We start from the raw sequence: 18,730 nt of genomic DNA, 5'->3' as shown, positions 1-18,730 counted from the left end.
CGAAACGCGCTGGAACTCTTCGTTTCCAGCTAAGCGAGCACAGGGCTCTGTGAAGAAAGATTCTTTGTTGGTCGGTACCGAGGAATTAAACGCAACGGCGCTCGAGTCGCCAAACAATTGAACAGGGAAGTTTGCCCTCCGCGTAAAAACCATGTCACGAAACTCAACTTTCGAGCTTTATCATTTAACCGGGGAATGCCTTTAAATAGGCATCAAAGACGTCCCTCGAGCGGAAGAACCGATGCACCGGAGAGAAAAGGAAGCGATCGAGCGAACAACTGGCCTCTCTCCGCAAACTGCAATAGAGTCGCGCGTGAAAGGGCCGCGATGCATCAAACGTCGTGACTCCGGCCTTCCCTCCCGCCTCCTCTATTTTATTCGGCTCTAAATAAACGAACGGAATTACGAATCGAACGGGGTGCGCGGCGCGATGCGGTTTTCAAGGAAACATCTTAGCATTATGCAAGGCATCCCTTGCACAAAGGGTCCTTTGTCAGCGAGATTTGCCGACCTAACAACGGGGCTCATAAAGTGGGCATGAAACTTTTCCAGTCTGCGCTCCGCCATCCGCTGTTTTTTCATCTCAAAGGATGTACATGGAAATGTACCTCAGACAATTTCCCCGTCGAGCAAATACCAGCTGGAAAACGGCACGGCGGAACGTTGACGGAGGCGAAACGTATGATCGCTGAATCGATGCGTCGCGTCGCGTCCGACCACTACCGACTTTTCCCGGATGCTCCCCGTCCCGATATTGTTTGGGTCCGTTGCAAAACGGGGCGCGCGTATTATTTTAACGCATATTTAGACGGTTTAATTAATTGCCGTAAAATACGTGCACGCTGGACGGGCAAACAGCCGTCGGTTGCTTTTTTTTCAGGCCGTCGGAACTACTAGCAACGTTTTCAGAATATTTTTTCTATGTTAACGCGGATTGTTTGTATAATATCCAGGATTTGGAAACCAGTGCTCAAAGATATTAACCAAACAATTAGTTTCTTTTGAGAGGAGCTACGTCAAAGCCGGTACAGAGACACAGGAAATTTTGCAGTGACATACTTTCCCGCGTTTCGTGCAATCTGCTTCCAAAGATTTTTTTAATAATATTCGTATAGTTCAGAATTATATATTTTTTATTTTTATACGATAACTGGACTTTTATAAGATATCTGTATATTTTATAATAACTGGTTTGGGGTGTTTCTAACATACATAACATACATGTATACTAGTTCATATGACCACAAGACATTATATAATTATACCAAGAAACATGAAGAATAATTTTAAATACTCATCAATGGTGACAACAACACTATACTGATCAATTATTGGATAAATATCGTCCTGACTTCAAATTAATTATTGTCATACACTAGTAGTCAATTACTATGAAAAAGCAAGATTGTGATGACAGTTTTTGATCTCTTTTATATTTTCAATAATAACGATATTTTCTAGTTAAATAATTTCATTTTATAAACTCATTTTATTATATAAACTCTGTAGTTTACATTATATACATATCCCTTACATTTTCAAAAATATCGATATTTTCCAGTCAAATAACTTCATTTTATAAACTTTATAATGTACATTATAAATACGTAATAATTGCAGGACCTATTACACTTCTCATTAAGTAAATATATACAAAAATTATTAACTACCATAGTTTTCAATTTATTCACGTATTTATAACTTCACTAATTCTTCAGAAAAAAAGGCCAGTTAGCATATACAGGTCAACAACTGTACATCTCCTCTATACGGGAGCACAGATAAGGCCTCTAAATTTCGCAGCCGCGGGTCAAAACAATTAAACCGATCTTCCATCCCCCGTATCCGAACAGCCGCATTAAAAGCGTGCCGAGATAAACGCGAACATCGTCCGCATTCGCACAATATTTCCGCGAGCAGATAGCGTTGTATAATTTATCTAGTGGCTAATAAAGTTCTCCGTCTGCAGATAACGAACCGGGGAGAGCCGCGATTAATTCCATCCCCCCTCTATTCGCGAGGTTTTTCGTGCGAGCCATGCGAGTTAATCTCGCGAGGCAACTGCCCGGTAATGGGATTATTAACGAGATAAGTTTTCGGTGAAATTTTTCGCAAGCGGGGCTCGTTGTCGATTAATAATCGAGTATCCGGCTCCGGAAATCTTGGCGGTTGGTACTTCGCAGCCCGGAGCCGAAACCGCGAGGGAGTTGCGCGAGTCGGGGGTGAACGTTCGCGATACATCAACAGAGAGAGCGACTCGATATTTTGAATATTTAGAGGCGGAGAACGAGCCGGGCCCGATCCAGGGCGCTGAATCATTTTTACGGCAGCTCCGGTAACCGGCGGCGCAGCGAGGACGGCGCGGGGGGTAACGCACCTGACAAGGCGATCCGCGCCCGGCTTCTCGTATTTCCCTGACCAATTACGTCGTTCCGGGAGGAGAACAAGAAGGAACAGTGAAATCCCCGCAGGACCGTCGCGAGCACCGGATACCAGCTGAAAGAATCGGACCCGGCGCATCCATTATTTTTTCTCCCCGCCTTTCCGGCCCGAAGGGGATGGAGGGGGGAGGAGGGGAGCAGGCAGACGTGCTTGCCGACAGATCGAACGATTGTCTTCAAAGAGATTGCGAGGAAATAAACGGGATAGAACTGTCGCTAAACTTTTTAACGAATCCCTTTCGCCGTAGACGGGGCCGCTTGAAGGGCTCCGAGGCGCGATTGCTACATTTCCGCAGAGACTTCGCCCGGCGAAGTGCTCGTCTTCGGTTATTGTTGGAACTTCGACGCCTTTCCCCGGGAATAATCTCCATCGCTAACAACCTGATTCTCTTCGATTTTTCTTCCTCGGAGCTGAGGAGGGGTAGTCTTTCCCGCGTGTCAATCATGCGTTGGTCGTATCCGCGGTGTTAACGTCAGAGTTGCCTCAAGACTTCGCTTATTAGTACAAAACTTTGAACGAGTGTCCGCTGTATCTGAATATTTGACGAACGCGCGCTTACTCGACCTTGTCGCCATCCTTTTTAAAAGAAAACCGTCTCTAAAATTAAGGGAGTCCTCCGATCTAGACGCTAATGGAAGGGATCTGCTTCTTATTAAAAAAAGACCCCGAATTTCCACTTCCTTTGCTTGGATCGGGATGTTTTTTATCCCATTCCATGCCCTCTGCACTATGCGGTATTTTATTTTGAATGCTCGCATAACTACCTGTAACTTTATCAATTTTTTTTTTAATGTAATAATATTCTTCGGAAGAAATATTTTCAAAAGTATATACTTTAACCACTTCGGTACGGCGCGCATCGGCCACGAAATTGTGCCCACAGCCGGCACTCACCATTCGCATGCTACTTCGTGCATCGACAGTGAATCCGTTTTGCTCTTTTACAGATCTTTGACGAGAAAAGCTTATTTATGTGTATTTCTGGACGTAAACACTGCAATTGTAGAGATAAGGCAAAAGTTCTTGGCAGTCGACTATAGTCGACTATAGTCGATGCTCGGCCGTGTGCTTTCATATCACGGCCGTCGACTATAGTCGACACTCGGCTGTGCGTGTTCATCTGTGGCCGTCGACTATAGTCGACGCTCGTACCGAAGTGGTTAAGGAAATGAAATGAAAAGAATCGACTTTTTGAAGGTTTCAAAATTAGAAAATCCTCGCAAGGCAATAATTTAGTTTGATACCAACATCTCCCCCATCTTGATTCATCAAAACTATTCACAGTATACATATATGTACACACATCAAACTATTAGACGTGTAGCAATGGTTCCTCAAATTACTCTTCTGGCACAAATACATAACAGGTGCAAATACGTTCGTCTCAAAGCCTAGCTGACATATTAAAGGGTACTATTTAACCCTTCGGACTCGATCGGTGACACTGAGGTACTACTAAAATTTGTTACATCGCGTTTTAAAATCAGTTTTACATTGTCAAATTTATTTATATTATAAAGCTGCTAAAATTCCATCTGGCGTAAAATTTCATATGCAAGAAATGATCTAAGTCATGTCAAATGAAAAAACTGTAGGTCATAGAAGCATTTTCGATTTAGAAATAAAATAGCTTCGAGTGTAAAGAGTTGCGACGAACTAGTTGGGAACGAATCGGCTCGAGCTGGCACCATTGCGTAATGTTCCGAAAGATCTGCTCTCTTCGGTACATCGTCCGCGAGAAGCTCTCTGAGGACACAGGGTGCGCAGTCTGGTCGGGTCGAATCGGTTCTGCTCGGGTCCGCCATTTCCTGTTACTCCCGTGATCCCCTCGAACCGAGGTCTCTCTCTCTCTCCCTCTCTCTCTCTCTCCCTCTCTCTCTCTCTCCCTCTTGACTGCCTTTCGGAATAAATAAACGCGGACCGGATCAACGAGCATGAATTTCACGCAGAGCGCACGAATGAGATCCGTATGAAATTATCTGTCTGGAGGGGGTCGATACGGTGCAGGGATTCTCGAGGAAAGGGTTGCTGCGACGACGGTGAAAAGGGGTGGCGTGGCGAAGTTGTTGAAATAAAGTAGTCCGACTGACGCGTCATTAGCAACAGCCCGCTGCGAAAGCTCCTGTTTCGACCGCTCACAAAGGCCTCCTCCTTTCAGCCGCGGCATTAATCTGCGAATCCTTTCGAATCCGTTTCGTCACGGCTGCGATTCGTTCACCTGCGTGAAAAACAGTTCCGACAGGCCCTTTCCTCTCCGGAGGGAGGATGTGAAAGGATGAAACTTGATTAACGAGGGTCCGCAGGCTCGCCGCACAGATCATTTATTTCCGACGGAAAATTCCAACTAATCGATAACTAATCCTTTATTAGCCCGATCAAAAGACTGAAAAGGATCCTTTTATTCCGCGAGTTCTCCTGTTTTAGCGCGACGTACTAGCTCCGAACAGTTGCCGCCGCGGAACGAGCTTTTTAATCAGACGACTTTGTGGAAGTTCGTGCAATTAGTATTTTTTTGATCGGCCATTTTATCCCTTTTCGAATTGTCGGTACATAAATGGACTCCAACGGGAGTCCGTACAATTACTATCGATTGATCATTTTGTTCTGTTTCAAACTGATCGGGCATAATTGGACTTTTCCTAGAACTTCTTGCAATTACTACTTCCGATTATTTTATTCTCTCTGATCGAGTTTCTTTTCTCGCGCGACAACTGTTTGGACAATTCAACTGGTTATCGAGTGATCATCAACAATAGAAGAATTTAAATGACATTCTATATTCAATAATCTAATATTCAGACTATTTCGGGACTTAATAGATAGAATTAGGTTAATCAAATGATAATCATTGTATCAATAATTAAGAAATTGAGTATACCCACGTATAGGTGAATAAACAGGATGTTTTTAGAATTTTTAAAACACAATACAGTTAACCCTTTACACTCGAATGGTGACCTTGAGGCACCATTAAAATTGTTCTGGCACGTTCCAAAATAATCTTTATACTAACAAAGTTTGCATTTAACAAAATTTTTAAGATTATGTCATGTTAGTTTAAATCGCAAGAATCAATTACATAAGCATACAATGCACTGTGTTATATGAAATGAAAATACTATAAGCCAGCGAAATTGTTCTAGATTTTCATTTAAAATTGTTTCGAGTGCAAAAGGTTAAACTACTGTTTCAACTTTCTAATCCTAGTTTCATTAAATAAATGATTTTGTTATGATGGGAATATTCGGAGATCATATCCACCATATCGTATAATCATTCCCCCTTCAAAAAATGTCATAGCGTATGGGAAAACACGACAGTGTCGTTAACCAATGAACACCGGCAACGACCAATCATCAAGATCTTCCAACGTCCAACCACGGAAGGTCTGTTCCGAGTCAGAGGCGCGCCGTTCGACGAGTCCGCCATGAACGTTTATCTGACAATGGCGGCGATGTCGGCCAGTAAATAAAAATAAAACATGACGGAACGCGTTAAGGCAACGCTTGGCGGCGACGTCTGACGTGCTCGAAGCACCGGAAGCATCCATTCGCCAGACAATCCCACGGTGGTCGGCTCACAATGGCGGACGTTCGATTAAGCCCGATTGAAAACGAGGTCGCGGTCGGAACGTAGTAGTTCCGCAACTCCATTTCCGGCTCGATCGACGAATCGAAGTATTTGAAAATTTCTCAGTGCCCTTCCCCCCACCCCCCTCCACACACACACACACACACACACACACACACACGCGCGCGCGCACCGGGGTCTCCGTATTCGCGAGATCAAGGAGCGCATTAGCAGCAACAGCTGCACGGACCCGCAACGCGTGCATCATCTTTGCTTTTCGTCGCGGGCACGAGGTCGCGATGGAATGCGCACAGAGGGTGCAGAAAGCGGAAAAAGGAGAACGAGGAGGCGTGCAAAAGCTTGCGGTGAGAGCACGCGACGATAGACCGACGCTTCTTACCGAACCCCTTTCCGCTTTCGTTCCTCCATCGATTTTATTTTTCATTCCCGACGCCGAAGAAAGGCAGCCACGTTGCGTCTCCGCGCCGCGAGCGATGATTTATACGCGGAAGATCCACCTACGTAAGTTATGGCCCGCCCTTGTCGCAATCGCGCGGCATCCTGATCCGATCGTAAATCTGGCTACCGCTGTACCGCCGAGTGGATACCGGGCGATGCTAGACCGACTCTGTTATTGTTTTGAATGACGAAGTAATCGCGCTGCGAACCGAGCCTGCTATAATTAAACGGGAACGCTGGTATCGCGGGAGGTCGCACACACTTTCGAAAATATTTATTCGAGTTGCGAGAATTTATGGGGGGATTCTATTTTAACGTGCCGGTTTCTTTCGCGGCACCTGTTCAGAAACTGCAAATTCAATGTTGTGCGAATAACAGTTATTTGTATTATTTAATCTTCTTAGTGCAGCGTACTCTCGGATGAAACCATCGATACAAACAAAGCAAAATGGACAATTCATCGCTGTGACTGGTTTGCGCATGTTATTACAGAGGATAATCATAGAGAAAGAAATTTGATATCGGTGATGGATAGCAAGTTTCATTTGGTGAACACAGTTTTATAACACAATTTATTTATTCATTTATTCATTTATTTATTTATTTATTTATTAAGGCTTCAAACTAGATGATTTATTAACAAATACAGGGTCGTTGCGTATACATATATTCTATATTACTTATTGTTAGTTTCTATATTCTGAAATTATTTATAATCCCTTTCCTATCAGGATTGCATAAGAAGGAACTAGTACAAAGAGGAAAATAGTAATTATCCTTGAGAAGTTTTGTTTCTAGCTATACAATATGGTTAAGGTCCTGGAATTTTACTCTTCCCTGTAAGCACTATTGGTTATAAAATTAGTTATTGCTGCTGAAAAAATTTAACTTCAAATTGTAATGATCAGATTGACATATTTTATCAAAAACTGTGATTCTCTGAAAAATGGGAGTTCAGTGTGCCATAGCATACTTGTGTTCTTATGGTAGTATTTAAAGTAGTTAATACCTTTAATTACACCTTGCTCATTGAATTGGGTATCGGTGGGCAGTTTTGCTTAAATTTGGAGATATCTAGTTGAGTCAGTAATTGAATTCTAACAGAATAATATATTTACGCCTTTCGTACACATTGAGCGTATATATACGCCTTTCATACATCAGAGGATTAATAATGCAGCGGCGCAGTCGATATTAAAAATACTTCACAAACCTTTTAGATAATGAAGTAATTAAATAACTGGGCAGCTCTATAAAATGAAATATTACTCGAGTTAATTAACTCGAGGTCGTTGACTGTAACCCATCTGCTGCTCAGGGTCCATTAATAACTATTCAAAGATTACTTATTATAATATGCAATTTTGAAATGTTTGGAGATATTACCAAAATTTGAAAACTTTATTGATTGCGTATACTAAGACCGAAAATGTACTTAAAAAGAGAAGAAGATCAGAATACACAGTTCTTAACTTCTTCGTTATGCAAGCAGGTCGATTGCAAAGTATAAACGAACAACGGAGTACGGATATGATGAACCCATTGGCGTCAACTATTTATGTGATACTGACTGACGTTGATCGGCGTTATAAAACGCGCGAGTGTGATAGGCATCGGAGAGAAACAATGGCGGTTATTATAGCGCATTTTATGCGCTAGATCGATAATCCTGAAGGTTAAACAATCCCGTGTAAGCGCAGGACAAAAACAAGCGTGCTTTATGCCCGGATTCAAAAGGGTTGCGTATAAAGTAGCCGTACAATGCGGAAACAACGAGGGTAAACACGGGCAAAAAGCATAAAATAATTAGTAAACGAATTCAGCAAATTAACGGGTATTCAATTAAACTTCGAACATGCACCATCAGTTTGCAAACGCGTTGATTTTAACTGTTCGTGTTCATTAAAAACTGTCAAGAACCGCTGGTTTCTGAAATCGTTTAAAAAAAAAAGAAAAGAACGAAATGTGTATTGCACGATCCAATTACACTGAAAACTCGACTGTTTTTTTTCTTCTTTTTTCTGCTAAAAATGTTACGAGATGAAACTTCATCGATCTTCAGCGGATGCTTAAAAAAAAAAGATCAAAGGATTGATTTCGATTACAATGCGCCGCACTTCTTCCGTGCCAGAAATCCGGCGGAGACCTTTTAAATACTCCGCGATGCGTGGATCCAGATCCACTTATTTACAATTGTGCATGCCGTACGCGCGGCAGAGAATGTTACAGCGGTAACGGGGGAAAGGAAAAAATCGTTCGATCAATCGCAGCACGCAAAGCAGTCGCGCAATCCTGCACACAAGCACGCGCCAGTGTAACGAACCCGACAGATAAAGAATTTAATTGGAAACTCGATTCCGATTATGACACTCCAAGTCCTTTGCAGGCGCGTCGCCGTGACAAGAATTTAATTGTAGCACGGGACCCGGGCACATTGTTTAACACGTTGTTTAGCACGGCGTATGCGCGGAGACCTCTCCCTCCCCCCCCCACATTTATATCGCCGGAACCGCGCTCGGAAATTCAACCACTTCGGATCCCGAGAAAATAGGAAAAACGGGGGGAGGGGGTGGGGAGGCTCGTTGTTCAATTATCTTAATCCCTCTTTTGCGACGTCCGCGGAACCTCAGAACTCGCACTTAAATTGCGTCAAATTAGCGACCAAGCCGCGGCTAATCGCGTTGACGTTCTTTCGCTATCCCCGCGTGTCTACATAAATCACAATATTAACGCTAATCCCACCGAGCCGGTTAAACTGACCAGTTTCATATCTTTTTTTTTCAGACACGTTTATAGAGAATAATTGAACAAATTTCTGAATCCGAGCAGTACGTTGTAATAGAACCAGGAAAAAGTCGAAATAAATAATCTTTTCATGGTTGTAATATAACGTTGCGCGTTAAGCTGCACAGAAGTTTATAATCGTAGTTCTCTCGTAATTTTAACATTTATTTTTATTGTTGGTGGTTAGAATTGATGTGATTCTGTATGGAATCTTATTGCTATATAAAACTTTATACGGTGAACTTGAACTGCCGCATTTATTTAATTTAGTAAATAGTTGATAATAGTTATTACAGTTTACATATTTTGAAGATGTAAAAGGATACGATATAAACAATTTTGAGGCATATTTTTATAAATCGAATTACTAAAATAAAATTACTTACTTAAATAAATAGAAAACGAAGCATTTAAAATGACGTCTAACTAGGTTGTCTATTTTTGATGTTTAACTAAAATATTAATTGTTCATGTCTAACTAGATTTTTGTGAATAATCATTTTGAAAGAACGATCTCTATTACATCAAAAGTTTAAGGTATACTTTATCAAATAATTTGCTTCAACAAAATATTAAAGGAATTTACTAAAGGAAAGTCTTCGACCTCTCGAATATTATGTTGTAGCTGTATAACTTTGTAATTCTTTATGTTGTTTATTATTGAATACAAACGTTTAATACGTCTTATACTATGAACTTAACAAATATGAATTTAATTATGCTCGAAAGCATACTAATGACAAAGCATGGTCACCTCACAGTAATTGGCTCCGCTACTCTACACTGTCACCTCAAGATACACATTTCCATAAAATTGACTATAAAGATACGAACCACGAGATTAACCTTTTCAGGGATGAATTTTTCTAGTAGGGAACAATCTATTTAATTGTTTCTTTTTTATTTATCATCCATCTCATTTGATGAGGTTTTCTCATTTCACCTGATTCTCTTTTTCTTTACACTTAAAATAATCATAATTTTAAGAAAACTAAACATGCATATACGTAGCCAAGAGCTTGAAGAAGTTAAAGACGCCATTGTCGTGATTCCAGGAATGAATTCAACACAAACAAATTAACTGAAAATCTGAAGCAGTCTCAGCAGTGTCCGAAGTACAAACTACTAAATAAGAATATTATTTATTCCTTATAAATCGAAATCAAATTAAACTTTTCTGTTATCAAAGACTAGAAACGGAAGTAAATAAAGACAGTACAAGAAACAAAAATTATCTTATATCTATATAATTATCCAAGTCTTATTAAGGAAAATATTAAGAACAAATAAGTGCTAATCAATGCAACGTAAAAGGAGTCATAGTACAAGGAATTAACTTTTTAGGTACGGCAGGATTTCGTAACTAAATTACGATTTTCTCTTAATATATATTTTTTCCGGATATCTATATATAGTACTAATAACATATATCCTTTCTTAATATATTTTATATACACACTTTCACTTTAATTGTTTGCTTTAATAAATAATAAAACAATTGAGTAAAGCACGAGCCATTCGCGAGAGTCACTATAGTGGCGCGGAGAATCTAAAAGGTTAAACTACGGTGGTCATCCTCGGCATCCGAATGGAGCCTCATTCCCATGAAATTGTGACCTCGCCGGTGGCCATTGCTGTTCGATGGAACGTTCCTTACCACCTGATGAGCCCGCCATCCGCGAAACAAAACCCCTTTTCACAGTTGATATCCGTTCCCTCGCGAAGAATGTTTAATATCAGATTTCATAGGGGGTGGGGGGGGGGGGGGGGGGGGGGGGGGTGCAGACCGGTCGCAGTCGACTAGACGGTTTGTCAGAGGTGACAGCGGAGAGTGCGCGACGCTCGCCAAGGCCACACGCAAAAGCCGATATCAAACGCGACGACAGCTTTGTTTCGCCGGGAATAATCCTGCGAGGGACCCGCGGCTGAGTAAAAAGCTCCGTGAATCGAGAACGGCGGAAAGCTTCATCGTTGAAGCTCCGCGCAGACTTCCACACACTTACCAACTCGATCGTCCACCGTCCCCCCGCGGCTCTTTCTTGTTGCCCGCCGACGTTTTTATCGTTCTGACGAACGACCAGTCGCGAGCGTCTCGCCAGATTTTATTTAACGACACCGACAGAGAGCCAGGATTCATGGACATCCGCCGGGACCGTAGTCCTGGCGGACCTCGGAAAGGATACAAATTGGTTTGATGCCGACTGAAAGCTCGTTTGCTGTCGTTCTTCTTGCTGGGGCTGTTTCGCGATTGATTCTTTTATGGTGTGATACACGGATAAGGTGTAATATGCAACTGCAACGGCTTTGATCGCTAACACGTTAATTGCCGCGTCTATCACGTTCGGGTGACAGAATTGTTCGTTCAGTTTTAAACGTGCTGTAGCATAAAGTTTCGTGCTCGTAAACAAGGTGATCATTAATTGGTGGCACAGTCGAAAAAAGGCAGCGTATTTGCAATAACGAGTCGGAAAAGTAGATGTTTCTTTATTCAAAACTACATTTTCGAGGAAAATGTGGCGGAAGATGCGCCAAATTCGCGCGGCTTGTAGGACGACGAGAAGTGGAATTGGTATGTCATGAGCAGATATGTCAATTTATTCCTATTCAGTAGTATATTATTCTTTGACCTAATTTTTCTCGGAAAGGGAGCCTTGAATAAAAACCTCGTATTGCATATTTTTATCTTATTCTTAAATGTAGAATCACTTACCTCCCGGTTGTATTGCCAATTACTGACGACCCTGTATTCAGCATTTTTGTTACGATTTGCAAATTGTAAGAACGTTGAAAGGGTACCGAGTATCATTATCTTTAATTCTTCAAATCAATTAGTTGTATTTTATGGAATTTTCAGTTCCTTCTCATTTAATTAAACATTTAAATTTTTAGCAATTTATTAAATAGAAACGAACTTAACGATGTAGGAATAGTTAAATGGTTTTATACAATAATTTTGCGAAAAAAATTGGACAGCTAGTATCCATCTATCCGCGTTCAAAGAGCTTCATTCTTTCCGTTGTTAAGCAATATGTTAAACGTAGAATGGATGACGTTATCGCAAATATTTTCCAGTAAAAACGGACTGAAATAGAAAAATCTGAAATAATTGCAACTTCAGAGAAGATTCTAGGCGGTGGAGAAAATATATTTCATGGAGAGGCTGTTCCACAATCGTGCCTCGGCGAGGAGGTTGTCAGACTAAAAATGCTTCATTATTTTACTTTTAATATCGCGTTTGCTCATTCGTTTTAAACTGAAGTTTCGCAGCGAACGAAATAGATTGATGTGCACGGTGAAAGGACGAATCGCTCCTGAAAGAATTTTCTTGCTTCGGTGGCCGCCTCCCCGTCGCGCAAAATGGCGCTCACGTAAATATGATGACTGGAATCGTCTACTAACGCAAACACGGTTTTCCATCTATTTCACGGAAGTGCAGCACTACCGGATCCGCGATACGTACGTTTGAAAATGTTTCGGATTGCGAAAGAATCCGAGGAAATGATCGAAACCTAGGAAATTAGAGAGCCGGCCGACTAATTACTAAAGAATCAATATTGAGATAAAACGACACTAAAAACTTTCCTTCGCCGGCAGGAAAATGAAAAATTTCTGCCTCTCCGAGCGAAATGAACGTGGCCGACGAATTCACGGCTGACTTCCCCGTTTTTCGAAAGCTGGGTATCACTTGACTCATTTGGCATTATTAAAAATTCCGTTCCGGTGCCTCGGCGAGAAACCCCGAGAACAGTTCCGTAATTAGACAACCGAATCGTTCAATGGTCCATCGATCAAGCGAACGGGGAAAATTCCGCGAAACTGTGCGTCCGCGCGCGCGAGCGAGCGCTCACGCTCCGCGTTCTTTTTTCTATCGGAAAGAGCGCGCTGCTTGATTATGCGCTCCACGTGCACTCACTCGAGTGCCTTCTTTCCGCTTAATGATTCCGCGTACACTCGGTGGCTCGTAGCCCGCTAATAGTTTCTGCCCCAAATGTTCACCGTAACAAGGCCGTTTAGTGATGTCTGCGCCATGGCGCGACCCCATGGAAGAGTTCCTGATTCGCGATCTCCCTCTCGATCTCCCTCTCTCCCCCTCTCTCTCTCTCTCTCTCTCTCTCTCTCTCTCTCTCTCTCTCTCTCGACGTCGCTCCCTTGTTTTTTCTTGCCGCTCGAGAGAGGCCGTTTTTAATATTCCAAGGTAGAAAAATGGAAAATGAATGTCGAACGGCAGACGGCGTTCGTTGCGATGTTTTCAGTGACCCAATTTCGAACAATTTGCAGAGTCGCATCGAACAACGAGAAAAGCGGACTCGTTTAATCCAACGGGTTCGCTTTTTTTGAAGTACGAATAACGCAGTTGCGAACCCGTCCCTGTTTTATTTCCCTCGATTCTCGTCTCTGTATGGTCGTGTGTATGTATCTGTGCGCAGACGTGGCCCACGGAAACTTCACGCCAGAAGAAGCACCGACAACCGAGTCGCCGATTCAGAGCGACGTTTTTGTCGAGAAAAATGGCGCCGCGGAGGGCGAGCTTCCGGTCTCCACAGCGAAACACGACGACCCGACGTACATGGCGGTCGTGATCGGAGTGCTAACTGCTGTGATCCTCCTGCTGGCCGTCGCGATATTTCTGATTGTCTCCAGGCACAGGCAGCGCAAGTGTTTCGCCAGTCCCATGACCGGCAAAGCGCCCTCTCATCTTGGATCCACCTGCGCCACCGTCGAGAAGGGAGCCGCGCTAATGGCCTACACTCTAGAAGACGACGAAAGGTATTCTAGCAACCTCCTACTTCATAAATCATTTTAATCATGTTACGTACATTTATCTAAATATACGATTTTATTCACCAATCTCTTATCATTTTATACTTTATAATTTATGATACAATTTTATTTGCGGACACCACCCCCTGATCTTAAAGATTTTAATTATTTGTCAAGATTATTGCTACGAATAATAATGTTAATGTTGAGAAATGATGATCTAGTAAAATAGCTCGTAAGTTTGTTCATGTCTCAGTTAGTATGGTATGGTATGATGATAAATACTTGTTAGAAATGAATGACAAGGATGAGACTTTGAATATTGTTTTATTCGTCTTAATATATACGTTGCATAAATTGAATGGCTTTTATGTATTTTTTGTGATTTTTGTACGTCGATAAATATTTCGGCGTCATCGTCAATAATCGAATAATCGTCATAATCAATCATCATCAATAATTCAAATATTGATACTGAAAGTATATAAGTAAAGAAATTTCTTGAAAAATAAACCTTGAAGCTTTGTTAATGACAATTATCATTATCCAGAACTCCAGTTTCCGGTCGTTTGATTATGTTAAAAAAATTTTAGCTGTTAACAAGTGTCTAGTTATGCAAACTTGGAAAGAAAAACCACATGACTTTTTAATCTAGTGCAAACGTCTTTCAAACAAGGCTTTTCAATAAACGGTATTTTTTTTTGGACAATGTGGATTTGTGAATATTCTAAAACCTGAATTCTTTTCAACGAAGGAAACATTCGTGCTAACGAAATTCCCTGTCAGAGATTTAATTACCTCAACTTACTCAAAGTTCCGTACAGCCAAATGGTTCCGCGTGTAGAAGTATTTTGCAGTCACGTTTTTTTGTTTACGTAAGCGGTGGACCGCACCGACAGCCAGATTGTGCATTTACGTTTACGTTGCAGCTTAGTTGGTCAAAGCAGTCGCCCGGAAAGCGAAAGACCCGAGCACAGCTCTCGGTTCTTTTCTCTTCACTGTTGAAAAGCAACAAAAAGATTCGAAAAAACATCGGCGAAACATACTATTCCGAGATGCTTTCGTTCCACGTTCCAGCATCAACTGTGGCTAATTTCAATGTCGATGCTGCCGGCGAAGTAAATGGGACTAGAAACCGCTTAATTCCATATTGTATTTTTTGAGGAATAAGATATAGTTAAAAACAATACTTTGACCAATATGTAATTCCATAATGAATTCTTGGAGAAATAAGAAATAATTAAAATCAATACTTTGTTCAATATATTTATAATTCCATAATGAATTCTTGGAGGAATAAGGAATAGTTGAAATCAATATTTTGTCCAATATATTTATAAATCCATAATGAATTATTTCGGAAATAAGGAATAGTTAAAATCAGTACTATAGATATTATTAATTATCAATAACATGATTTAATATTTTTGAAAATATTTGCACCTTCACGAACCATTTTTCTGATATACGTCTTAGTGACGTAAGAAAGCAACTGATAATATTTCAGTATAATTACCGTGGAAAAAATATATCATGACTGCAGTAAATGTTGCTGTTAACAATATTAGCTTTCGAGAGAGGCCTACGTTTTCACGTCAGTTGCGCGTCCACCATGCGCAAACATCGTGGTTTACCGATTTTAGTGACATGCTTAGATTCCAATGAAACAATGTTTACCGACTGTCCGCACGAAATTGTGGCAAGGCAGTATACGATCGATACAATCACCTGTTAAACAATACTTAGGAATTATTTATAGACAACCCTCCAACAGCCGATACAATAAGGTTTTCGAAAGATTGATTTCAAAGAACGTTTTCGTTGTAACATAAAAAGTAATTGGAAATTATGTATTAAAATATTAAAAGCAATACTTTGGTGAACCATACCGAACGCTTTAAATTCGTAAAAACTGTATAAATCTTATTTAAATATTTGAGCATTTATGGTTGCGATATTAAATTTTTACTGTGACGCAATATTTTAAAAGTGAAGTATCATGTTGGGGAAGAGCAAATGATTTTGCTATCCATGTTTATATAATGTCCCAACTTAACTTTTAATAAACTTTTCATTTTACTTATTAATAGATAGAATTTTGAAGGCTAAATGTCCATTTACATTGCGTTGAACGGCGAAATAGTATTGTTGATGTAAATAATATCGTTAACTGACTAAAACAAAAACATTTCGAAAATACCTTTATGGTAGTTTTTAGATTAAATATACGAGTTTATATAAAAATGAATAATAACATAATAAGAAAAATTGAAAACAAATTCTATTTTTCAAATATTGCTTAAACAGATAACTTTTTTGAAGCTGCTCAATGTTTTAAGATCTCTAATTCTCGAGATATCTAAAAGAAATACAGTTTCGACCACCAATTTTAAGGGCATAAACCATTTTTTAATTTCCTAAATATGGATCATCGCAGGTATTACAAAAATACATGTGAAATATTTTGCGAATAATTATACTATATTAAAATTTCGCTAAAATGGGTGTGTTCCATTTGCAAACGTTTCCTCGTTAGTGCAATTTACAAAAGCTAAAGTTAGACGGAAATAATACATTCGTTAAAATTTCGAAATAAAAATATAATTTGACAAGCTTACATGTCATTACGCCTTCTGACTCAGATTTTAATAGAAATACTGAACTATCTGATACGTAGCTACGTATCTGAGAAATCGAAAAGCGCCCGTCGCGATTATAAGACTTTGCTAATAACGCGGTACTTCGCGACCCGCGACATCTTTCTTCAACTTTGAAAGCATTTACGACGGTCCGCGACGACAGAAGCCACCTTCCAATAAACTTTCCATCCGCCGCGCTCGTTAGTGGATGTCCAATAACGTCCAATAACGGACGTCCTCGGGCAATATATCGAGTTCGTATGGCACGAATGTCTCCAGACGAGATCCTCGATCCGTCGTAACTTGGACGCGGACCGCACGTTGCAACATTGATCTTCGACGTTGGACCAACCCCGATATCATCGTTTCAAGCCAGCATCCCAAAAGAGACAGATTTTTTTCTCGAGCTAAAGAAACATTTCGCCTGCTCCTTTGACAGATATCTGGCATGCACTCGTGCTGAACGGCGTAACTTCCATGCAGAAAGGAGTACCCCGCTCGAAAAATGATGCACTTCTGCCGCTACGAAACGCGCCTTAACGTCGGACATATTTGATGTCGCAAGCATCCTACGTATATTCCTCTGTACATGGTTTTACTATTATTCTTTTAAACAACGCATAAACTTCTACCGCTCTCCGCAGCCATAAACCCGGGCGACAGAAGTGACAACAATCACATACGGAACGAAGCCATTCAGAAATATGGTAATGCCTGGCCGTTTGTTGCACCGTACGAAGAATAGGATAGCGGTTATTTGCTTTATTAAACGTTCGAGGCTATGAAATTCGTTTCAGCTATACAGACTATGTGCAACATATTCATACGGTGCAATCTTTTTAGGAAACTATAAATTGATGACTTTTGTGGACGAATAAAATGGATCGAGTGGAAAGCATTTCGAATACTGTTGCGTTATTTTCAATTCATTAACCGTGTCGCGTCTGTTATACACGAATGACACTAATTTGTAACTTGCTTTTGAAATTCGTTTCTATCGTACTGTATTGAACAAACGGAAATTTATCGGAATTTTTCAAACACCAAAGTGCCAAGCTGATATTTCCTATGGTAAATTTAATTTAATAGCTTCGGTGTTATTAATGAAACTTAATTCTTGAAAGGAAAGAAATACAAGCTTTGCTGTAACAATAATTACAATAAAATGTAGCTAGTATTAACGAGTCTTCTAAAATATAAATTAGCATGAACGCCAGCAGTGGAATAACAACAAAGCATTTCGGAAACGCTTTGAATAAATGAAACGACCGAGCAGAAATCCGCAGCTCGATCCACGATAAACCACGGATGAATTCGTAATTAGCCGCGCGCTGCGAACGCCATGGATTTCGGAAATAAAGGAAGGAACGGGGGATCCGTGCGAGCACGGCTGTGATTCGAATCGCGTTACTATGTATTTCTTTTCGGACACCGGCCGGATAGTTATCAGTCAGTTAAGCAGTAAATTCCCGGCGGGTCGTCAGGGTAAGGAGATACCGGGAAATATGAAATATTTCCGCGCACCGGGGAATTCAGATCCCGGTGCCTGGAGCATTTCCCAACTTCCATCCGCGGTCCCGGGCGATATTAACGCGGATTCCCGCAGTGGTTGACGGGACGAGACGAGTTCGTTCTTCTTTCTGTCGCGCAGATACGCGGGCGGCTCTCTGCCGACGTTGCCGCGGGACCTGGGCAACCGTCTTCTGGACATCGTGAAGCTCGACGACTACCAAGAACCGTACCAGGCGCTGAAGTACGCTCCGTACTACAGCTACAGCACCGTTGTTATGGAGATGAAAGACATGATGCTGAACAACAAGAGCACCAACATCAATCACTCAGGTATGCCGCGCGCTAGTGCACGCCGCGCCGCTCTGCTCCGCGCCGGACTCGTGTTGTTTTACACGCATACAGGCGCACGTGGCGCTCGTATATTTATACCGGTACACATTAAACGGTTGCCGCGAGTACACGGCAATCCCCGGTATACGTACGCGTGTACGAAACAACAAAGCATTCGCCTGACCGCAATCAATACATCGTGCCCCCCCCCCCCCCCCCCCCCCCCCCCCCCC

General features: G+C 41.3%; 1 protein-coding gene across 1 annotated transcript in view; it reads left to right on the top strand.

The window, feature by feature from the left end:
- The window catches only part of LOC144472458 (discoidin domain-containing receptor 2), a 267,709-nt gene that overhangs the window by 210,363 nt on the left and 38,616 nt on the right, over positions 1-18,730 (top strand). Inside the window, exons 9-10 of the mRNA XM_078185567.1 lie at positions 13,683-14,022; positions 18,307-18,497. Coding sequence (XP_078041693.1) covers positions 13,683-14,022; positions 18,307-18,497 — 531 coding nt within the window. The remainder of the gene's footprint in view (positions 1-13,682; positions 14,023-18,306; positions 18,498-18,730) is intronic.

Source organism: Augochlora pura, chromosome 7 (genome assembly GCF_028453695.1).
Source record: "Augochlora pura isolate Apur16 chromosome 7, APUR_v2.2.1, whole genome shotgun sequence".
Lineage (NCBI taxonomy): Eukaryota > Metazoa > Arthropoda > Insecta > Hymenoptera > Halictidae > Augochlora > Augochlora pura.
Note: the sequence above shows the minus strand (reverse complement) of the source record. Positions and strands in the feature narration are given on the sequence as shown.